The sequence below is a fragment of the Acanthaster planci genome, linkage group LG04 (assembly GCF_054643075.1).
Source record: "Acanthaster planci isolate LZ-2023a linkage group LG04, COTS_SCS, whole genome shotgun sequence".
Lineage (NCBI taxonomy): Eukaryota > Metazoa > Echinodermata > Asteroidea > Valvatida > Acanthasteridae > Acanthaster > Acanthaster planci.
The window spans coordinates 18,508,047-18,532,480 of NC_141780.1; the positions used below are offsets into that span (position 1 = coordinate 18,508,047).

General features: G+C 40.8%; 2 protein-coding genes across 5 annotated transcripts in view; both read left to right on the top strand.

The window, feature by feature from the left end:
- LOC147799440 (uncharacterized) overlaps positions 1-24,434 on the top strand; it is a 33,446-nt gene that overhangs the window by 4,992 nt on the left and 4,020 nt on the right. The window contains exons 2-26 of one of the 2 annotated variants that reach the window (XM_087135622.1): positions 9,233-9,347; positions 9,653-9,738; positions 10,232-10,357; positions 10,698-10,813; positions 11,131-11,263; positions 11,819-11,972; positions 12,141-12,240; positions 12,859-12,976; positions 13,323-13,457; positions 13,701-13,796; positions 13,932-14,040; positions 14,162-14,352; positions 14,621-14,775; positions 14,920-15,034; positions 15,215-15,351; positions 15,995-16,162; positions 16,328-16,421; positions 16,590-16,826; positions 17,381-17,557; positions 17,938-18,139; positions 18,513-18,677; positions 19,615-19,692; positions 19,985-20,166; positions 20,435-20,544; positions 20,904-21,066. In XM_087135622.1, the coding sequence (XP_086991748.1) occupies positions 9,233-9,347; positions 9,653-9,738; positions 10,232-10,357; positions 10,698-10,813; positions 11,131-11,263; positions 11,819-11,972; positions 12,141-12,240; positions 12,859-12,976; positions 13,323-13,457; positions 13,701-13,796; positions 13,932-14,040; positions 14,162-14,352; positions 14,621-14,775; positions 14,920-15,034; positions 15,215-15,351; positions 15,995-16,162; positions 16,328-16,421; positions 16,590-16,826; positions 17,381-17,557; positions 17,938-18,139; positions 18,513-18,677; positions 19,615-19,692; positions 19,985-20,166; positions 20,435-20,544; positions 20,904-21,066 (3,462 nt within the window). The remainder of the gene's footprint in view (positions 1-9,232; positions 9,348-9,652; positions 9,739-10,231; positions 10,358-10,697; positions 10,814-11,130; positions 11,264-11,818; positions 11,973-12,140; positions 12,241-12,858; positions 12,977-13,322; positions 13,458-13,700; positions 13,797-13,931; positions 14,041-14,161; positions 14,353-14,620; positions 14,776-14,919; positions 15,035-15,214; positions 15,352-15,994; positions 16,163-16,327; positions 16,422-16,589; positions 16,827-17,380; positions 17,558-17,937; positions 18,140-18,512; positions 18,678-19,614; positions 19,693-19,984; positions 20,167-20,434; positions 20,545-20,903; positions 21,067-24,434) is intronic. The other variant, XM_087135623.1, reaches the window with a different exon arrangement.
- LOC147799441 (plexin-A4-like) lies at positions 2,809-4,971 on the top strand. 3 transcript variants are annotated; one of them, XM_087135625.1, is made up of 3 exons: positions 2,809-3,279; positions 3,638-4,671; positions 4,863-4,971. In XM_087135625.1, the coding sequence occupies exons 2-3, from the start codon at positions 4,160-4,162 to the stop codon at positions 4,867-4,869; spliced, it is 519 nt and encodes a 172-aa protein (XP_086991751.1). In that variant the 5' UTR covers positions 2,809-3,279; positions 3,638-4,159; the 3' UTR covers positions 4,870-4,971. The 3 variants fall into 3 exon arrangements, with proteins under 3 accessions (XP_086991751.1, XP_086991753.1, XP_086991752.1); XM_087135627.1 differs by having other exon boundaries at positions 2,809-3,076; XM_087135626.1 differs by lacking the exon at positions 2,809-3,279 and having other exon boundaries at positions 3,534-4,671.

The following is a 24,434-nucleotide window of genomic DNA, read 5'->3' on the forward strand; positions in this document are numbered from 1 at the left end:
AACAAATAAAGGCAAGGAAAACGTAACGTAATGTGTATATTTAGGTCCCCTTTCTTTTTCAGTCGTCTTCACTTTACTATGAAAAGGAACTTCCTTGTTCTAATTTTAAGGAACAAAGGAACTAATTCACATCTTTTGCTTCGCTACGTGGTGACCTTGCCATGCTGCTCTCACTGACCTAGCAATGTGAACTTATCAGCTTACTGTCGCAAAGTGTTAGAACAAAATATGAGTAATCTGCTGACTCAGTGGTGGCCAAATTATCTCTCGTCCACCGTAGTTAGATGCTGATAATGGTACGTAATTAGATTTTGCACATGGACTTCATTCGAACCTTTGGTCAAGTCCAAGCACTTAATGATCTCAGTCCAGCCTTAGCAGATGTACGCATCTTGGAACGGATTTTTTTTTGTTAATAATACGAAAAAAAGGGACTGAACACTTTTTGCGATCTTTTGATTTGTCAGCACTTTCATTAAATTCCTCACGACAATTATATCTTATCGTAGATGATTGATCCAAAGTCTCTTTCAAAGAACCCAGTTTTAATCACATGTAGATAAAAGGGGCATTCTATCCTAAATCATTTTGATGGTAGCCTTTCACGGGTGCTCCAGTGCAGTCCAGAGTATCATACTGACCTTTTCATCACCCATGAGCATGAAAGATAAGTTGGAAGTCGGACAGGCCACCATGAAGGAAAGACAGCCTTATGACCTATTCTAATTAAACCCCCTTCGCCAAAAAAATAGCTTGACGATTATTTACTTCTTGGTTCGGCCTTTGAATAATGCCAGATCTTTTGTGTGTTGACACTTTCAAATAAACCAGCCTAACACAAAATTGTGCGCATTTTCCACTTGAAACTTGAGGAAAATGCTCGTTTTTCTCTAACTAGGATAACTCCTTCAAGCTGGATTTTTGATGATGACTCCCTGGACTGTTCCTCTTCATCTGGCCACAGATAAACTTGACCCCTAAATGCCTCTGAAACTTTTTTTCAGAGAGGGAGAAACATTGTGTGGACGTGTGCGAGTCCACACAACGCCATCATATCCTACATTATGTGGACTTCTTTTGTGCAGAGGGCCACACTATGTATGCCACGCCTGCACACGCACAGACGACGTTTACTTGTCCGCTTTAGACGACCACAGCCTATGACACCTTGTAGTGTTAGCTGGTAATAACAGCGAGTGTCTTGTTTGGAAAATATTCAAGCAGATGTAGTACGCTTTGTATAACAACAATGCCGTGAACCTCCACATTTACAGACAAGCAAACAGACGCTTAAGAAAAGAGTGCATTAGAACTATTGATGACAAGAATTGCAAATTTTGAAACTGCTACCATTGCACCAAGAGAGGGACGGTAATAGGGTTGGTTTATTTTGTTGCCCCTCTTTGAAATAAACGTGTAAAAAGTCCCAAAATGTAGACCTATCTGTCAGGGGGTCAAGGGTTACATGAAAATTGTCCAAATTTAAGACACCCCCCCCCCAAAAAGAAGCTTAATCCCAGAAAATTGTATTCTGGATTCGTCTTCGCATTACATCAGACAAAAAACTAGTCAGTTGTGATATTTGTTGTAGTAGACCAATACTGTGAAAATAGATACGCTTTCTCACTATATTATTTCACATATTTTCCCTCAATACATACTGTTAATACAAACATTCATTGATTTAATTTATCAGTAAACAAAATTTAACGTACGCAATGAAAACATTACGTAGTATGTGTATTTAAGTCCAATTTCCTTTTTTTTCAAATCGTCTGAATTTGCAGTGAAAAGGAACTTCCTTATTCCAACAGTTCTGGAAAGAAACGAAAAATACCGCGAATGTCATGTGGTGACTTTGCTTATTTGGAACATACTACTTTCACTTAGCTAGTATTGTGAACTACTGTACCTTAGCCTACTGTACGGCAGTGCATACAAACAAATGCACACAATCGCTTGACTTTGATATTGCAAAATTTCAAAATCATCGTGCATCCATCGCATAGGATGCTGATAACGATCAGCTCTTGCACATTAATGTCATATAAATGATTGGTCAAATCCAAGCACTTAATGATCTCTTCCAGCCCGAACAGGTTTGGGCATCTTGTAATAAGGCGCCTGTCTCCTAGAAATAATGCTCAATAAAAAGGACTCAAATTTTTTTTCCGATCTGCTAATGATTTACCAGAACTTTTAATCAATTCTTCAAGACAGTCATATAAGAATTGCATTGTCACGGACGATTGGTCCGAAGTCCCTCTTCAACGGAACCATTTGAAAAACAAAACGATCAACGTTTTCGGGGAAAAGTGGCATTCTTTCCCTACATCATTTTCAATTTGCCTTTCGTGTGGGTGCTTCAATGCAGTCTAACACTTTGTATTGATCTCCTCAACACCCTTTAATGTGAAAGATACGTTTGAGGCCGAAGAAGCCATCATGAAGAAATTAAATCCTTTTGGCATATTTTTGTAGGAGACCGTGCCTTAGCAAGGGCGACCTCACTGTTTTAATTCTAAACATGAATATGCATATTGTGCAGCTGATCTACATTGTATCTGGGTTATTTATATGTTTGTATGTCAAGTAATTGCTACTTGGTGACCTTTGTGCTTCCCGCGCATAAGGACTGGTTGTACTTGGTAGACCTCCACCAGGAAAATAAGTCCAAAGGTTATTGTGGCGCCGGGGGCCGGCCGGTCGGGTGGGGGCGCCCGTCTGACTCTACGGCGGCGCCCTTGCTGGACCAACCGGGGGACCCCGCCGCGCCAGGGCAGTGAGGCTTTTTTTTGGCGGCCTCGAGTTCGGTTTTGTTGTGAGTCTTTGGACGGGCGAGTTTTGATTGGATGCCGAAAAAAACGGGTTTTCCCCTCGAAAACAGAAGTTCTGAGTCCAGTGTGCTTTCTTGCCTCCGCGTGCAACCCGTAGACCGTCGGAGTGTTACACTAGTGTAGACAACTGACTGAATGCATCAAAATTATTGTCATGTACAATAATAACCCCTTGTATTATGTGATATTTTGGTGACGTGTTAATTGAAGCTCACGTTACTTGTACTATAATTTATTTGGTGAGTAACTCTTTGTGTATGAATACATGTACAAACTAGACAGTATAAGAGACGGTCGAAGACTATGGGTTGGCCGTGGAGTTCGAGTTTTAGAGGGACGCAGAGAGCATGGGTATATTTTGTTGTCAGTAGCACCCATTTCCACCGTCTGTGTAGCCATAATCCATGGCGATTGAGTAGTACACTCTACACGGAAACCCCCGGTGAGTATGTGACCCCCTACCCTTTAAACGGCTCTACGATCATTTACTTCTTGATCCATTTTGAATGATTGCTGTTTTTCCTCAAAGCTCTCAAATGGCAGTAAGTTTGTCTTGTTCCATTGTTATTTTGTGATAAAGTGACCTGATACAAACATGGTAATTTCCACCCGGAAACGAAAGCCATATAAGTGTAGGCCTACACAACACAGAAATTTATTTATGTGCACAAGTTCATGTACCAGTAGTTGCCCGCTGTGCACTTCGAGTACGGTATCCTTACAAAACAGGATCGTTCGTCCATGAAGAACCCTTTTTACCCCATGTTTTTCATAACCTTGCAATCTTGTAATTTCCGCAGTGGTGTCATTCAAAGGACAGTATTCAAATGTGGTTGTCAACCTGTGCTTGTTATCGTCACACCATATTGCACCAGCTGTGAGGCAAGGGAGTGGTAGTGAAATCGTTTCCTTTTACGCGACGATTCTGCATCACATTTCTCAACTGAGTTCGCCAATCTGCTTGGACAGGAATATTGACGAGTTAATTTATGCGCCGTGTTGGAGAGAACACAGTTTGCAGATACTGGCGCAGGGGCTATGGCAGAGGTATCTGGACACCCCGGATCTTAATGCATGCGTAGAGTGCAAACAGGGAGAGTCGGCTACTCTTCATGAATACAGAGAGAGGTTGAGAGGAATAACACTTCTTGGCAATCTGATGGCAAACAAAATATGTCGTTTCCATCACAAAAAAAACATTTTTGCACTCACTTGGCTGACTTTTTCATTAAATAATACCGTCAGTCGCTGGAGCATCGTTTAGTGCTGTAATTTCGTTTTGCGTAGGAAAATATTCATTTCATGAGCTTAGTCGGAGCATCATGGGACACGAGAGACTGAATCACGCTGTCCTCTTGCGTGGTATCGTTCTGTATATGAACATCATTTATTTCAATGTTAGTATGATTTCAGCAGAGTGGCAAGGACATCTGTCAGCCTATGAGCTAGCCAGCTTCAATAATCCTGATCAAGAAGATGTACCTCGTGCCCAAACGTTCAACCATTTTACCTTGAGTGATCATGGTGATGTCTATGTTGGAGCTGTCAATTGGTTGTACAGGTTGAATAGTAGGTTGGAACAGATACAGAATGCTTCAACGTGTGATGACAGTATGCCTTACAATGGGATGCCATGTCGTCGTACAAATAACTACAACAAGATACTGGTAGTTGACAGTACTCGGCCAAATGGGTTGATAACCTGTGGTCGTGTGTTTGATGGTATATGTCAGTTACGACAGTTACAGGATATTAATGATGTATCTGGTGAATCAGTTCGCTATGTTGCAGGGCTCAGTCATTCAACCACTGTCACGTTGGTACCTCATACAAGGTATGCAAATAAAACGATTTACATTGCTGTTACTTTCACTGTTGAAAACGTTAATGCTCATGGAATATTTTCAGCAATAACAAGACGGAACATTGAAAGAAATCCTATTTTAGCTGGTTCAGAAGAAAGTGATGTGATATTTCTCAGTGATGCTGCCAAAAGTAATCATTTTGCCATTAAATATGTTTCAGCGTTTGACTTCAGCGGATTCACATATTTCATTGCAACTCAAAGAGAGGATCTGAATTCTGCTCATCATGTTTCAAAGATTAATCGAGTCTGTCAAACAAGCTCAAATCTAGATGCATACAGAGATTACTGTACAGTGCGGTGGATCAGATGGAAGTGTGTACAGCTTGGTGCAAGCGGCTCACTTAGGACCAGCAGGACCTGACCTAGCGGCATCATTGGGCCTCCATGCAGACGAACAGGTGTTGTATGCCGTGTTTGCCAAGAACCGAGGAGCTCCGGGTACCAGTCATATACCTACCGACTATTCAGCATTGTGTGTGTACAGGATGACTGATATCTTGGCTGGGTTCACAGAGGCAGTGCGGGGCTGTATCCAGGATGGAGATGACTACAGAATAAGCTATTTGCAGGGTTCTGCATGTAATATGTTTCAGGTGAGTCAATGGGTGTACAGAATGACTCATATCTTGGTTGGCTTCAGAGAAGCAGCACCGGCTAATGTTTCCTTGGGTATTAGAGAAGCAATATAAGGGGCTGTATTCAGGAGGGAGATGCATACTCTATAGACCATTTAGAAAGATCTCGTGGTAATACATTTGGGGTACGTATAAAGCAGTTTTCTTTGGTTCACAGGTGTATAATCACTCTCTCCTAATAAGTGTACAAAAGGAGAAAACAGTAATACTCTTTTCAATTACCCCATCACAACCGTTAAATGTTAAGACCAGAAAACCTAACCTTGCATTCGGGATAATTCGCAAGTCCAGATATTTGTACCCTCGCATGAAATATTATAACAATTTATTATTTTTATTGACGTTAAAGCAAACAACGTATTAGGCTATAGGATGTATAAATTGACAGTATAGTATTCATCACATACGACTGCCAACAAGTAACAATACTATTCGAGTGAGAGTTTTTATTGTTTAAGCAGTCATTTTCACTTTTTGAAGTTAATTACTCCTTCAAGCATCGCCACAGTTGACAGCAACACCAAAACCAATATCAAGCTCGGGTAAAGAATGAAAGAGCAAACCAGTCTATTACAGATTTGTTAAATCTTTATCCTGAAACGAAAGTCGTAAACCAGGCACTTGCAGAGTAGAGAAACTGAACTAGAACGTATCTGGCCTATGATAGGATAGTAACTGATATCTTTTAAAACATCATTATTCTTCCGTTGAAAACATTTCCTTCGACCATTTTTGTACAAACTGTCTTAAAAGCATTAGTTCACTTTTCAGTAATTACACAGCCCGATCTGATTTAGATTTGTATATTCATTTGCTTAAAGATTCTATTTTATATGAGCATGCAAACACAAGGGGGATGAAACCAAATAACAGTTTTGCGCAAATTCTAACTCATTTTCCACATCTGGATTCAAAGTCAGAAAGAGCCTTCCAGACTCTGAAAATAGGCTCATAACAGTATACTGTTACACTGACAGGAGTATAGGTCTAACAATATGCAACTTGTGAGAACGAATTTAAGCCAGGTTTGATCTGAACATAACCCTTTATAACCCACCTGAACAGCGTCATACAGTGGAGGGGAGTTTAATAAGAGCAGCTTTCCAATGGTGTTGATGATGTATGAAATACCAGTTTACTTCCATTCTACATCTCCCGAGCGCTGTTTTGCTGGATAGTGGGTCAAAATTTCTTAGTTTTGGAAATTTCGTTTCGGAAAGGCAGCCGCTTTGTGATTAACGAATCCAGGAGGCAGAACAACATGGCATTCCTGATACTAAACTTCACTATCCTCTTGTAACATGTTTGTATGTTTTTTTAGCATCAAACATGTTTTTTTATCACGACAATGTCCTTGAAGGAGCTGTTAATTGGTTGTACAGGAATGAACAGTAGGCAGGAACAAATACAGAATGCTTAATATGTCTTGACAGCACTCCTTACAGTATGGAATGCCTTGACGTCTAACAAGTAACTACGACAATGTATTGATAGTTAACGGGACTCGGCCAAACAGTTTGATAACCTGTGGTGTGTGTGATTGTATTTATCGGTTACCACGGTTACAGAATAGTAAGTTTGTAGTGGCATCTAAGCCTTACAGCACGAAGACTGGGCCGAGTCAATAACATTACAACTAAGAAACGAGATGGTGGAGAACTGCAATGACTCACTTTTCCAATGCGTATGCGCATTTGTTGTCCCAATAACTGAGGGTTTTTTCCTTATAACTACAATATTGAAATGCATTATAAACTGACAAGAAAAGTGTTTGTTCAACCACATCTTTATAGAGAAGGGATGTGCGGCAAAGAAGTTCTCTTTACAGGACAATGTGTCTGAAGAGCTATACACCACACATCAGATCCAACACACAACAAAACATGTTATTTAGCAGAACTATTGGATTCCTAATTCGGCTATCATGTTATGCTAGCCGGAGAAGAAAAGCCCCCCCCCAACAAAAATGGCGTGTCATTCCCATAATACCAGGAAAGAGTTAAGACATGTAGACAGGTGTACAGACATGGTCTGGGGACTTATCCATATTGACGCAAACATTAATGTTGACGACCATTGTTTGCGTGATTGTGTATTTTTGCTACGTGCTGCACTATTGTAGCATTTTAGTTAGTCTTTCCGCAGCAACAGTCAGTATGACTTTGTTATCTCCTCACTATGAACAGCAAAAAACAATATCTTTGAGATGGCTGAGTGGTTAAGCTGGCGGTTGTCAGATTGTTAGACGGTGGGCTCAAGTCCCAGCGGTGGCTTTTTATTTTCTCAACAATTGCAGTCAGTCAGTAGCTATAAGAGACTGCAATTCACCCGTCAAATACCAGCAGTACCTTAGCCTAACGGTAAGCTCTGCGGCTGGCACTGTCCGCGAAGTCCAGGTGCCTTAGTACAGGTTCGAGACGTGTGGCCGACTCAGCGGCCAGGGCTTAGGGGCTTGTCTCGTTTCCTCCCTTGCATGGTCGCTCGAACCCTTTTGGGGTTAAATGGATGGGCAGGAAGGAAGTGCGGTGGGCCAGGAACCCCAAGACCCCAGAAGAGTCCTATATGGAAGCCGGTAACTGCGAGTCCTTGCGAATTTCAGGAGTCCGTGCGCCTGAATGCTTGGTCAACACCGCATAACTTTTGCATTTTTCCCAACCACATTTTTTCATGTCCCTGGGCACAGAACCCACAATGCAATTTTCTAGGTCTGAGTACAGTGAGCCTAAGGATTGATGCTGATCAATTTTCATTGACAATCGTCATTTTCTAAAATTATCGACAATGAAACCGATTCCGTCCGTTCTTATTAGTGATCTCAGTATAAAAGCTGTGAGGTGTAAAGTGAAGATTTACTAATAATGATTCAACAGTACGGTAACAGATCTAGGGATGGCACAGTCGGCGGCACTCGCCTCAGTATTTTATTGATGGAAATACCATGTCATTTGTTATAACAAATTTCGTTTGCTTTCAACTGTAGAATAAATAAGTATTTTCAAAGAGAACTTATCACAAAAGATACGTCCCATATCTTCTTGGGTTATCCCAAAACTGCAAGAAATGCGGCGCAACTGCTAGTCTTTTTTAAGGCAGGTTGATCAAGAACTGGCCAGAAAGGTTTGCCCGAAAACCACAAGCAGAAAAATGGTGAAATAAACTCTAAAGAAGCGAACGTTGCAGGAATTTCACCAACAAGTTTGACTTTAGTGGGAAAAAGACCAAGAGATCGATTGAAATGGAAACAGTTTATCATCTTAGCAACCACCTCGAGGCTAAATTTCATATTTATGTAGCATATCTTTTCATCATTCTGCGGTAGTTTATTTGGTTTAAGCCCTCTAAAGCGCATACAAGAGTTTCAATGTGATCGTTTGTTGACTTAATTCAAACAAAGTCTTAAAAACGAGAAGGCTCAACCGGGGATTGGCAAGTTGCGAAGGACGATTCCGTATGGTTCACGAGTGTCACGAGGGTAACCGATGTGCGAATGGGAATGAAACATACGTGCTCTCCACACAGTGTAAAGAGATATCTTGGGCTCTGGAGACACCGTTTTGATCTCTGCCGTCAGTCCAATATCATACCCAACCCCCTTGCTCTCTCCCAATTTGGTCACGCAGCCACCACCCCCCAATCAATTAAAATCCCAAAAACATGCACAGATGCCTGCATGGGTACCTGGACATATTGTTTATCACCATAAAACGTGAAAAACATGAAGCGTGAAAATACAGTGCATAATGCTTATATAACAAGTAAACTATATGGCAAAGAGTGTGCCAAGCTACTGCCTGCGCGTACAATACAAAGGCACTTACTCCCTGGGGGTAAAACAACGGAAAAGCTTTATAACAAAAGGAGTAAATATTTTTTCCATTATGCGGCCATTACAGGGAGTTCAGCCAGACAACTTTCTGTGTAATCCTGTTGCTGATGGCATGACTCGGCTGTACAAGTATGCCAAAGGGATTACTCCAGTCTCATCTACAGCGTTGCTGGAACAGCCAGGTTGATAACCAGTCCTTTAATTTCGAAGTGTATCCTTTTTCCAGATACAATTATCACTCATGTTTTCAGTATGTGCACTCTATTTAATTCTTAGGCCTTTAGGTATGTTTCTAGTCTCATGAGAAGTAGCATGTTTTATATATATGCAATATTAGTATTTAGTTACTTTATTTCTTTGATTTATGTCCTCATCGAAACTGTTTATTAAGTAGATATCATGTTTCCTAAGTATTTTGTGATAAGGTACAATTCTACAAAAAATAAGAGTTGCGTGTAAATGACTGAAAGAACAATGATTTTTTCAGGTTCCTTGATGTCATCCATCATCACCAGCATTGAATTCAACCACACTGTGGCATTCATTGGAACATCAAGTGGAGGTCTTTTGAAAGTAAGTAGTGTTTAGAACGTCAGTTGATCAGTTTGGACTTGTGAAATAACATGATGTCTCTCTATTACGAAACAAATTCAGAAACCGTAAAATAAGAGGACAAAAAAATACACAAACAAAGCGATCGTTTGAATTCCAGGACAAGAACCTTGTTTACATTTTTTGGTCAGATACGTGGGTTTAACTTCAAGATGATGAAACTAATTGCAAAGATTGTTTTCATACTCACGGGCATAGCTGTAACTGGCAGATTTGACCCTACTCTATGCTGAGTGTAGCTGTGTCTTCCTTTGACTATATCTAAACACGTTTGTTTCACCTCTATTTCAAACACAAATGATATGAAAGACTGTACTGTTTCATTCTCAAGCCTTGCCATTTGCTGATTGTCTAGGAATTGGATATAATGTCATAAACAATCATATTAATCAAACATCTGTCATCTTTTAACAATGCTTTAAACATCTTAGTAATTTCGTTTGTTGATGAAAAGGTTCACATTGAAAGCTACACAACAGCCAGATTGTATGAGAGAGTGCCTCTAGATACCAGCCCAGTACTGACAGATGTCAAGATAAACGACACAACCAGAGAGATTTATGTACTCACTGAACAAAAGGTATTCTTTGGGATTTTTGCAGGTTTTCAAACCTGAGAGTCCAACGTGTAATTAAATGTGCATCATGGCTGACCACACATATTTGAAATCTTCAAAAATATTTTCCTCAGTTAAAGAAAATCATATTAAAAATGTAATTACAATGATGTCATATAATATAAGGGGCCTGCAAAAAAAGGCTTGGGACAAGGTCAAAATTACAAAAAGCTATATGAAGTCATAAAAAAGGGGCACAACTATGAAGCTTTCCTCTCCCCTTTTAAGTAATGGGCAGAGTACGCTATTGTGCTCATTGTAGCGCTGCTGAAAAGCTGTTAAAAAGTTTTATTTCTCCACACAGTTGATCAAGATGCGTGCTGAGAACTGTGGTCAGTACACCACCTGTGAGGCATGTATTGGGACTGATGCAGGGAATGATGGAGACCCATACTGTGGATGGTGCACTTTGGAAAGAAAGTAAGTCACAGCGGATGATTCGTTTAAATGTTCGTTGATTAGTCAGCTCGTGGGAATGTTAAGTATGATGAAAAGGTGCATTTGAAATGATACAAGGAGGTGTAAAGATTGGCCCTAGATACCTGATGATGAAAAAATGAGCACATCTACTTTGATCACTTTGAGGTTGATGTCATAACCATAACACGTGTCTTGTATAATTATGATGTCGTTAACCACTGCAAAATATTTGCACTACAGGTGTATGAACCGATGGTTCCTTTCTTTAGTTACTGTCAACTTATCTGAAGACTAATCTTATCTTTTTATATTTGTAGATGTTCAAGATATTCCGACTGTGACTCCCCAGATGTATCTACTCGCTGGTTGGCCTACAACGCTGCTCAATGCATTAATATCACCAATGTAGCTCCTTACGACAGCCTGCCAATTACTCTCACAGAGCAACAAGTGAGAATTCTAAAAACAAATAAACTAAACATTGTAAATTCAGCAAGAAATGGAACCAAGGAGTACCCCCTAATTTGTCCAATTGTTATACGCACTCTAGACAATTCTTACCTAACACATCCCCATAGATGTCTGAAAAGAATTCCCCAGATTCCAGTGAGACAATGACCAACACAAAGCAAGGGGGTTCTTTCCGTCTCATACCCTGCTTCATATGAAACATTGGGGTTCCTCTTCGTCTCATGGACATGATTTTCAAAAAGAAACCATTTATTATTCGTACGTGTTTCATTCTAACACATGATTTTGCTCTCCCAACAGGTATGATTTCTTGAAACACATGATTTTGGCTTAACGTTATAATAGTGAACTCAAAAAATTAAGATTTTATGTATAAGGACAATTCAATATACTTTAAATTCTGGATTTCAGAAATGTGGCAAACTGCATGCTTATTTATTCACTTTTTAGACATTCAAATTCAGAAGTCTTTATCCCCTGGTTGAGACCAAACCAGAAACTCTAAGACATAATTTCGTTTGGGTTTTCTTCTAGATCGACCTGAATGTACAACAGTTACCTGACCTAGCGACTGGTCAGAGTTATGAATGTTACTTTGGGTCATACCGATCTCCTGCTACAAAGACTGGCGGCGTGCTTACGTGTAGATCTTCACCTAGTGATGGGATACCTGCCATTCAGCCAAGAGGTAAGCCGTTCATCATTCTGTTAAAAGGACGAACCAACAGATTTTTGTTTGTTGGAATCAATAATCAAAGTATCTTCAGTTTCAAGGAGCTTGGAAGATACTATTCACGAAAGACTCTGTAGTTAATTCTGCGAATTTCATATTCTTTTTAAAACTCTTTTTATGCAGATGATGCTGTCGGTGTTAATTTTAGCGTGTATTCGACTGAAACAATGGTCCACTTCATCGATACCAGCTTTCACTTTTACAACTGCTCAGTCCATACGTCGTAAGTATTTAACTTTAGATGAGCTTTGAGTGCTTGCAGATTACATAAAAGGTTTGCAGTAGCACCATCTGTTTTGTGAGTATGTATGGTTCTGAAGCGAACTGGAGCTAGGGTAACGTAATTTGACTTTATTTCGGTTTTAGTTTCATTAAGATTCTTTTCAAGGTAGTTGTCTGAACCCATTCTACAAAACTTCAAAATATCTTGCATGCACATAAAAAGACATATCCCCATCTACTGCATATAAGAATGAGCATTTAACTGGTAAGTGTACGCGGAAAGTCTTACGACCAACCTGCCTATAGAGATAAGTAACATATGCTTACCGAATAATGTCGTGGGCAATGGCTTTTCAAAATAGGCTGTGCTGTGAGATGCCACCATCACACCCCCCGCCCCGTTGCTTCTCTCCCTGTAAGTGCACACATCTTGTGGAAGATCATCCTACGCTTTGACACTTTGCGAGTTTGTTGGTGGTCTTTCATTAATGTTTTCTTTTTCCCATGCATACTCTTCATCCGTAGCTAAATATGTACGTAACATTTGTTCTGGATAGTATTGTCCTTTGAATTTGTGCAATGATCTTTTAAAAAAATGTCATAATTTCATTGTCCTTAGTTGTGTATCCTGTGTTGGTAGTCGCTGGGCCTGTGACTGGTGTGTGTTTGACAACAGATGTACTCATGAAAGCTCCACTTGTACTAAAGCTAATGAAATCATCATTACTGGTGAAAATGTAAGAATATCAAAATCATAATTAATTAATAAATGTTTATATATCGCGACACGATCGAAAATGAAGGCAGAAAGGTCATAGATACTTCAGGTTTGAGGGCATTTTTTAAAATAAATATCGTATGATAAGTCCAATAATAATTATAAACATGAAATTTTGTTAAACATCCTGACGTCGTGTATGCCTGTGTTCTTTAAATACGCGCCTTTCATGTGATGTTAGTGTCCGTTTCATTTAATTGTAGTTTAATTAACTCAGAAATTATCGTATTCAGCTTTGTTCATTTTCCCGTTCCTGTCGTTTTTCATGTTAAGATGCTTTACTTCAACTCTCATGAACCATACAGAATCCATTCTCAACTTTGCCAAAGGGACGTGGATCTTGTCCACAGCTGCAAGCTCGAAGTGGTGAAGTTCTTCTGCCTAATGGAATCCACAGGAGTATTACAGTCAGGCCTGAAAATGTACCAGATGTAACTCAGGTATAGAAACATTATACTATCATAAAATAATCCACAAAAACACAAACACAGGGGTTTATGAAACGTATGGGGAAAAATGCTTGCCTTCTGAGGGATGGTTATCACGTGTTATATTAACTGCCTAAGATGATGAATCTGTGCATGTAATACAACAGTTGAAAGCGATGTGTGGAGAAAGCAGATTCCCCTCTAAAGCCGTGTTGCTTTCCGATTGTAAAAGTCTTTCGTTTCATTTATGAGCAGATTTCTAGCTATGGTTGTAGTTTGGACATTGAGGGGTCACCCCAGACTGCAATGGCACGACGTAATGGCATGGCTATGACATGTGAGCAGAAAGCTGTAAGTAATCATTCAAATCTGCAACTTTCTTGAAATAATTTTACCGTCTGGCACAGCTGAAAATCAGTTCTAATTGATATGAGATTAGTTGTTCCACTCACTTTTAATAAATGAAAGCAATCTTTTTCTCAACAGTACACGTATTTGTCGAATACTGAGCCAGAGCTCGAAGTGAGGCTGACTGTTACTTGGACTGACGCGACTGGTGCAGCACATATCCTTGATGACATACATGGGTTTAATGGTAGGCTAAGCAGTAAAATCAGACGTAAATTTATATGACAGCATAAGTTTCAAAAAGCAACATCTGCAGCCGTATTCCTCATTAACTATTTAAAGTTTCAGTGTGTATTTTTTCCGGATAGCCACTCTGTACAAATGTGAAGTCCAGAAACCAGACTGCAGCCGATGTATTACAGCCCGTCCAGAGCTTGGATGTCTGTGGTGCGGTGCCGTGCCATCCGTATCGGGTGTTTGTAAGCTGAATGAAACTTGCAATGAAAATGTTGTGACCTTGTATAATGGAGTGAACTGTCCTGATCCAGTTCTCAACGAGGTGGGTTGAAATGATGAGCCATTTGTTTAAATAAGACAAAGCCTTACCACTTCTGCCATTTTACTGTCATTTCTTCCTGAATTCCTGTTCATAAAAACCAATAGCATATTTCGAACGAAATTGCCACGGGCCTTTCTAAATCAGAATTTGAATTACACTTGCACCAAGCATGACCATTTTCCCATAGAAACTGTAAGAGGTTGTCTGGCTTGTCTTCAGTTTGGTCTCACTCCGTTTCCTCGCTTTTCACCCCTAAATTATGATGAAGGTTTTTCCTTTGACTGGACCGATTGAAGGCAATACAATCCTAGCCGTAATGGGAACTGACATCGGTCGAAGATTTGGTGACGTCGTGGCTGTGATAGTTGGCAATCAACCCTGTGATCTAGACGGATTAATCTCCAACTATGTAATTGGGGCAAGGTATAGGAGAAAGATTCTTGTTTAAAGCAGGAATTAAATACTTTCTTCCATGCAGTTTATTATTCTTAAAACCGACGCCCTTAAAATTACTTGGGTTTAATATTTGACCCAAATGAACGAATGTCACATCACGCTTTATTTCAGTGTCATTTGCAAAACAAGACCAGAACGTGAAGGAAGTCGGTTGGTCACTTTGACAATCACGGGGGCAGATGGTACACTGCAGCACAGCTCTGGAGTTGTCAACTTTAAGTTCACAGTGAGTACTATTTTACCCTGACAAAGCCTAGAAAAAAGGGACTGAATGCTGCTGTAAAACACATTTTCGTCTTCCGTGAAATTCTGAAGTAAGCATTATACTGAATTGCCTACGTCTGAAAAAATGTTTTTGGTGGGTACTTCGATTTATCAATATTGGTGCCATCCATTTTCCTACTAGAATCCAAGGATTACATTATTTGAACCTCGCCTTGGCCCAGAAGCTGGTGGGACTGCAGTAAGCGTGTATGGCACAGACCTCAACACAGGACGATATATTGCGGCGTTCATAGGGGAAAAGCCATGCATCATGTCATCGTAAATATCAGTCTTTTACATATTGTCGACAAAACTCGTGTATGTTTAGAATTAATGTACCCCTGTTCTTCATGGGATATAATTGTTCATGGAGTTAACGTCACAGATAATTCATTCTTTATAATTAGCCCAATTAGTTCTTCAGAGTATCTAGTTGTAGAAGACAAAAATACTTAGCCTAGCTGACAACTTTTAAAATAACATGAAGTCTTTAAGGTATTCCCCCACTCCTTCCAAATCTTTACGTACATCTATGAGACTTTTGCTGGGAAATAAGGTCAATGTCATTTTTTTTGTGCTAATGCACCCATGTGTCCTTACGAACGCAAGTTTTCAAACTAACAGTGGGGAGTCAGGTTGGCGTAATGGTTTCTTCCTCACCTTCCACCTCTGCGGTCCGGGTTCGATTCCCGGCTCAGTCCACATGTGGATTGGGTTTTCAGTCCCCACCTGATTCCGTGGGTTTTACCCAAAATATTCCTCTAGGGTTCTCCTCCCTCCTCCAAAATTGTAACAGCTTCTCATTGTCTCCTCTCCACAAGTTTCTTCAGGCTTGCAAGCTACAGTGCCTAGGGCGCTTTTGAGGAATCTTTGGTGTCATTACCAGAAAAAAATAATAATAACAATAATCTTTTGCAAATAGTGGCCCAACAGAAGAAGCTTTAGGGTGTACTACATCCACCGGACAGGCTGGAATGGCAAGTATCTTGAGAGTTTCCTTCGATGGTGCGAACAGAACATCAGATGAGAAGTTTAGTTACACAGAAAACCCTGTCATCACTCGGGTTCAGCCACTCAAGAGCATTTATTCGTAAGTCTGTTGCTCTGCATTTAGTTTTCATGACTAATAATCATCGTTTCAATTTAAGGCTTAAAATACAGCAAACCATAATACTGAGTTGAATGTTTCTGCAATAAGACAAGCTTCGTCATTACCCTTTATACAAGCGTTTGGTTTTTTTTTCATGCATATTAGGGGTGGTCGGACGTTGAAAGTGGTGGGCCAACACTTGGATACCTGCCGAAATCGTCAGATTTACGTTGGGGACAGTAGTCTGATATATCAAGAGGTACGTAACATTGCTTGATTTTTTGCCAAATTCTTTTTCAATCATCCTTTCAATAAATTGTAAATGCCAGTGAATCGTGTCTTTTATTTCACTTTGGGCACTCACAGTTATGCTTGGAGGTTCAGATAATGTTTATTAGGGATAATTTTCAACAATTTTTTTACCAAGGTATGCACAGGGGATTCCCCCACAGATATGCAGTGCAAGTCTCCAAACATAATATCACTCAGAATGATGATGGATACCAACGAAAACCTGACCTTTGGTTTCATCATGGACGGGGTCATCGAACTATTGGCATGGTCTGAGAACAATGAGGTCGAGTTGGAGTACTTTGAAGATCCAGTGTATGTCCCGTTTGAGAATGAAGAGATGGAGAAAGGTGGATCAACACTGACAATCATGGTGCGAGTTGCTGGCTTAGTTTGCCTTCGGTTTTTCGACTCAATAGTTTGCGTAGCCTATGTTTCGATCAAATGTAATCTGAGTTCACAATAACATACCTGATTCGTCACTCTTAAATGTCACGCACACCCTTTACAATCATCCAATGTAATTGAACCAAACATAACTTTATTGCTGCACCATGTTGACTTGCTGTGTTCCTTCTTGGTGCTGCTTTCCTGATACTGTAGTTGTTTTTAACTAAGCCGGTGAGAATCAGCTTCATGGTGAATATGAAATGTTGCATACCGACAATTGTTTCTCAAACAAATCTCAAGTAATATGACCTCATTTTTGGCTTCACATATGCGAAGATTAAGCTATTGGTTACACTCTTTTTTTCAGGAACATTAAAAGTGTTACCAGTGTGGTACTTACGATAGCATTCAACTTAATTTCAAAGAAATTTCGGGGACTAATATTTTATGGTCAGCGAAATCAGTCTTTCTTTTTTAAAAACACCTTTTGGTTGCAACACTGTGGATACATGATTGGCAATGAAATTGTTATTTCAGGGTGAACGGTTGGATAGTGCAATCACAGCCCGAGAAATCCAAGTTAGGATTGGAAAAGACTTCTGTGAAGTCAACCTGGTCAGTGATACCGTCTTACAGTGCACTTTACCAAAGAATGAACCGGCTGCTGGGGACTTCAGAGGTGAAAACGCGGAGGAAGGCCTACCTGTGGTCTGGGTAAGTGCGTTGGTAGACCCAGGAAGCCTGTCTGTGGCCTGGGTATGTGAATTTAGAGGTAGGCCTATATTTCCAACAGGAGTATTCACGGTTGAAGCTGGGGGAATGTAGATTTCCTCTTTGAAACTATTGTCCAAAATGTTTCTACCGTAAGAAAAACCCAACCTTCCATGAAAAGAGAAAGGCGAGTATATGGTCTATGTTTGTGGGAGATTTGTTGTACAAAACAATAATGAAATTACCTTCTGAGAAAGGGAATTTACAGTGATTAATACTTCCCATAGCAACATCATTTAGAATAGAAAAGAACTTCAGAGATTCCTTTTTGGAAAGGGAATTCGGGTGTCAGAAATGAAATTTAATTTCATGTTATTTGACAGATACTTCACAGTAACTTGGAATTCGTTTTGGGAAGACTGATCTATCCCCGTTCCGTTCATGTTCCTGCCATTGTGGCCGGTGTGGTTCTGTCTTTCTCCATTGCTACACTTCTTGTTGCTGTTCTCGGTTATGTGAGGCAGTTACACCGAAAACGCACCCATGACCAACGACTCCTGAACCGAATCATGGAGGTCCATCTCGGTAAGTGAACCGAAACTTCATGAAAGACTGGATTTTTTTCATACAAGCCTGCACGTTGTGTGTTCTCCCCACGGCACTTTCACTGATGTTGTTAAACATTTTCTTCCATGTGAAGAGAGAAACTTTCTAATGTTATATCATAACACCATCCCAACTGTTAAATGGGAAACCGGGAGGGGTTTTCTTTCAGTGAGGCTTTGAAGACATGTTAAGGTTCTTTATCCACACAAGGTAGACTACTCCTCCATTTTCAAGGTGGCACACGATAGTGTCGTTCAAACACTCCCATCGTATGACAGACATGCAACATTGCCTCGTCCAGATTTACCAGAAGGTTCAACTGATGGTAAACGCAATGGTATGATTTTGTCAGAGATGTCATCTCACGTCAAGAGGCGCTGGTGGCAGAGAGTCCAGAAACAGATGGACGAAGGGCCCAAACAAATGCGCATTGTTCTGAGCAACAAAGTCAGCTATGTTCCCGAAGAACTTCACATTGAGTTAAACCGACTGGAATTGGGAAAGACACTTGGACAAGGTAGGGACCCTAATGGGCAACACTTGAAAGGTATTGGAATTTTTTTATAAGCTAGAATATCTCATTTCATAAGTTTTAAAGAAAGTAATTGGTATATTTAGCTATCAAATAATGACACAAAAACCCCGAAAAGTAAAACTAGATAAAATCAAGGATGTCGGGACCATGAGTTGATGTTGAATGAGCTCGAAGCCGCATTCGCTTTTGAATTTGCCCCACCCCGACACCAAAAGCTGGCTACGCCGCTGCTCTAGTCCCTTCTCTGCCTGAGGTAAAGAAAGAGTTGCCCCTCCCTGTAAATGCAGACCTACATCAGATGAACGGTTTCGTGATGTCACTTTAACATAGGAAATGTGCGGGCAACTCTCATTTCCCCTTATAAGTGCACAAAAGTTTCTCGAGATCTCTTAGTGGTTACGCCATCGAAAATCGGACTTCTTAAACTTTTGAAACTGTTATGCGCATCTTGGCGAATAAGGGTTTTGCTTTGAGGTTAATAAAAGAGGACGTTGTTAATGCTACGGCACTGAAAAAAACAAACGCTGATTGAAAATTAGCTGGATTGTAGTAAATAAAATTATTCACTGGCCTGCAGTCTTGAACTGAAGTAGCAACAAAAGGGAATAAAATACACAACATCAAAATTGCAACATTGCTGTCAATTTTTAGTACCGACTTAGTTTTCACACCGTGTTGTTGTTTTGTTTTGTTTTGTTTTGGATGAAAACACAGTTTTACCCATAAATGTGGCAATTCACAAGAAGAAAATATCCCCAAAAATAGCGCAATGGAAATCCAAAATAGTCGACCAAAGCGGTATCTCCAAGAAATGCATTAAAATTGGATTTGATTAAAGGAAAGGCATTACCTCTTCGTGGAACCGAGCTCAAAATTAAGCATCATAGTTAACTTTTATTCCGCTTGGCATGATTGGCAGGTGCCTTTGGACGCGTACTGCAAGCTGTTATGCACAGTGAGGCAGGAGATCAAATCGTTGCAGTGAAAACAGTGCAAGGTTAGTGGTTAAAGTATTTGGCATCTGAAAATAAATTCCGGACAGGAACATTAGTGTCTTTTATGACTGATTGTTCACTGTGTAAAAGACTACAAGCTAAATTTTGTCATTCGTGTATGAAAACCAGGTAAGAAGATAAAGAAATCTTTGACGTTTTATTATTATTCGCGAGTAATGTAAAGTTTCTGCCCTGGCAATGGCTACCTCCATGTTTTGACATGGGCGTGTCTGTTTATGGAACCAACAGTATTCATATGAGATAAAGCTTTAACTCAGCGTCCTTTGCACACAGACACCTCGGACCCAAAAAATGTTGTGAAATTTCTGGAAGAAGGTCTCATCATGAAAACTTTCCACCATGTCAACGTGCTGGGCCTATTTGGATTGGCCTTTGACTTGGACAAAAATCCCTTAGTGGTCCTACCTTTCATGGCCAACGGTGACTTGCAGACGTTTCTGGTCAAGAACAGGAAGGTATAAACACGAGAAACCTAAGACTTGGCACCCAATGTCTCGTAAATGGAAACTCGCCCACTTAACAAATCTGATTGCTTTGCAGTTTACATGCACTGCTTACCTTTTATTCTCCATTTCGTACGTCGATATGGAAAACAGGATATGATCACTTAATTGATTTATGTAGGCATATATGCCACTCATTTTACCAACATACCCATGATTTGTAAGTGGTTTGCATTATTTCCTTTATTTCCACTGGAAGTTTGTTTCTTCACTCATGCAGGAACTACCAACATCTCAGCTTATCAGGTTTGCTTCTGATGTCGCTCTGGGTATGGCATATTTAGCTCAGCACAAGTTTGTGCATAGAGATCTTGCAGCCAGGAACTGCATGTAAGTCTATTCCGCTGCTGTCAACGTCGACTGGAACTTCGGACTGTACACGAATCCTTTGAAGTTTTTCACCACAAATAAGCAATTTTAGTAGCTAAATTTAACCGATTCGCCAGAGCTATAAATGCATTGCTCTCGTTAAAAAACCTACATGAATAATGTATACAAACAGCAGAGCATCTTACACATAAGTGTTTACCGTTTGCAGAAGTAATTGGAACGGTATAGTCATGACACGAAAAATGACACACAATGCAATCGTTCAAAAGGGATGTTTGCTGACATCATAGATTTTAATCAAACAATATATTACTCAAATCTCTTAAATCACCCAAATTTTCTGGCATTTTTTTATAAAGGGTTGACAGTGACCTCTTGGTGAAGATAGCTGATTTCGGACTGTCACGTGACATGCAAGAGTCGGATTACTACACCAGCGGCGATGCTCAGGCTAAGCTGCCAATCAAGTGGATGGCTCCTGAATGTATGGAACGTCGTAAATACAACTCACGAACTGACGTGGTACGCAGTTTCTGTTATCTTTACTTTTGATCACATTGCAATATTTAGGAGTACGTGAAAACCTTGTCACAATATAGAAATACACCTCGTATCTGCGTTGCCCTAATGGACACTTACAAACATGAAGAAGGCGCTGCATTACTTAACAATGATGTCCGATCACTGGTTTCAATAAGGACGCTGTACGCACATGAAGAAGGCGCTGCATCACTAACAATGATGTCTGATCACTGGTTTCAATAAGGACGCTGTACACACATGAAGAAGGCGCTGCATTACTTAACAATGATGTCTGATCACTGGTTTCAATAAGGACGCTGTACGCACATGAAGAAGGCGCTGCATCCCTTAACAATGATGTCTGATCACTGGTTTCAATAAGGACGCTGTACGCACATGAAGAAGGCGCTGCATCACTAACAATGATGTCCGATCACTGGTTTCAATAAGGACGCTGTACACACATGAAGAAGGCGCTGCATCACTAACAATGATGTCCGATCACTGGTTTCAATAAGGACGCTGTACACACATGAAGAAGGCGCTGCATCACTAACAATGATGTCCGATCACTGGTTTCAATAAGGACGCTGTACGCACATGAAGAAGGCGCTGCATCACTAACAATGATGTCCGATCACTGGTTTCAATAAGGACGCTGTACGCACATGAAGAAGGCGCTGCATCACTTAACAATGATGTCCGATCCCTGGTTTCAATAAGGACGCTGTACACACATGAAGAAGGCCCTGCATCACTAACAATGATGTCCGATCCCTGGTATCAATAAGGACGCTGTACGCACATGAAGAAGGCGCTGCATCACTAACAATGATGTCCGATCACTGGTTTCAATAAGGACGCTGTACGCACATGAAGAAGGCGCTGCATCACTAACAATGATGTCCGATCACTGGTTTCAATAAGGACGCTGGACGCACATGAAGAAGGCGCTGCATCACTTAACAATGATGTCCGATCACTGGTTTCAATAAGGACGCTGTACACACATGAAGAAGGCGCTGCATCACTTGATGTTGTCTGATCCCTGGTTTCAATAAGGACGCTGTACGCACATGAAGAAGGCCCTGCATCACTTACAATGATGTCCGATCACTGGTATCAATAAGGACGCTGTACACACATGAAGAAGGCGCTGCATCACTAACAATGATGTCCGATCACTGGTTTCAATAAGGACGCTGTACACACATGAAGAAGGCCCTGCATCACTAACAATGATGTCCGATCACTGGTATCAATAAGGACGCTGTACACACATGAAGAAGGCGCTGCATCACTAACAATGATGTCCGATCACTGGTTTCAATAAGGACGCTGTACACACATGAAGAAGGCGCTGCATCACTGAACAATGATGTCCGATCACTGGTTTCAATAAGGACGCTGTACGCACATGAAGAAGGCGCTGCATCACTGAACAATGATGTCCGATCACTGGTTTCAATAAGGACGCTGTACGCACATGAAGAAGGCGCTGCATCCCTTAACAATGATGTCCGATCACTGGTTTCAATAAGGACGCTGTACACACATGAAGAAGGCGCTGCATCACTTAACAATGATGTCCGATCCCTGGTTTCAATAAGGACGCTGTACACACATGAAGAAGGCGCTGCATCACTTAACAATGATGTCCGATCACTGGTTTCAATAAGGACGCTGTACGCACATGAAGAAGGCGCTGCATCCCTTAACAATGATGTCCGATCACTGGTTTCAATAAGGACGCTGTACGCACATGAAGAAGGCGCTGCATCACTAACAATGATGTCCGATCACTGGTTTCAATAAGGACGCTGTACACACATGAAGAAGGCGCTGCATCACTAACAATGATGTCCGATCACTGGTTTCAATAAGGACGCTGTACACACATGAAGAAGGCGCTGCATCACTAACAATGATGTCCGATCACTGGTTTCAATAAGGACGCTGTACGCACATGAAGAAGGCGCTGCATCCCTTAACAATGATGTCCGATCACTGGTTTCAATAAGGACGCTGTACGCACATGAAGAAGGCGCTGCATCACTAACAATGATGTCCGATCACTGGTTTCAATAAGGACGCTGTACGCACATGAAGAAGGCGCTGCATCCCTTAACAATGATGTCCGATCACTGGTTTCAATAAGGACGCTGTACACACATGAAGAAGGCGCTGCATCACTTACAATGATGTCCGATCACTGGTATCAATAAGGACGCTGTACGCACATGAAGAAGGCGCTGCATCCCTTAACAATGATGTCCGATCACTGGTTTCAATAAGGACGCTGTGCGTACATGAAGTAGGCCCTGCATCACTAACAATGATGTCCGATCACTGGTTTCAATAAGGACGCTGTGCGTACATGAAGAAGGCGCTGCATTACTTAACATTGATGTCCGATCCCTGGTTTCAATAAGGACGCTGTACACACAATGAAGAAGGCGCTGCATCACTTAACAATGATGTCCGATCACTGGTATCAATAAGGACGCTGTACGCACATGAAGAAGGCGCTGCATCACTTAACAATGATGTCCGATCACTGGTATCAATAAGGACGCTGTACGCACATGAAGAAGGCGCTGCATCCCTTAACAATGATGTCCGATCACTGGTTTCAATAAGGACGCTGTACACACATGAAGAAGGCGCTGCATCCCTTAACAATGATGTCCGATCCCTGGTTTCAATAAGGACGCTGTACACACATGAAGAAGGCGCTGCATCACTAACAATGTTTCCTGATCACTGGTTTCAATAAGGGCTAGCTGTTGCCACTCCTTGCATTCTGCAATTCACAATATTAAAGAAGTATTCTTTGGAACTGTCCCCTGTAAACGGTAAGACGAATTATTTTATACACATTACAATCAAGAAAGAATTTCAAATGTCAGTGCTAGCTAATACGGACGATTCTGTGATAAATAGTCGACAAAGTCTCATTTGCTAACTTAACTGCGCTGTGCATGGGAAAGTTCAGTTTTCCCGAATGTATAATCATCTTGGTTGAAATTTGGAATTGATTATTACCACTGGATATAGGTGGTCACAGTGATGGTTTTATGTGGTGCAGAGAACGATCAATCAATCAAATATCCCAACTTACGTGAACTTGAAAAGCAGCCTGTCTGCGGCAAATTCTTGGTGGCGCAGTGCATTGTGAATCACCCGTATTATCCAGTAGCACATTGTGGACTATGGACGGAAGTATTTTGCTGCATTCAGCACATCTGCATAGAAACTACACCATCCAAGCTATAAGATCCTACAGATCAGCTTAACTCATCGCAGATAATCCATTTTCACCGGCTGGCAAATTACTTCCTGCATGTTTTAATTGCGAGTAACTTCGT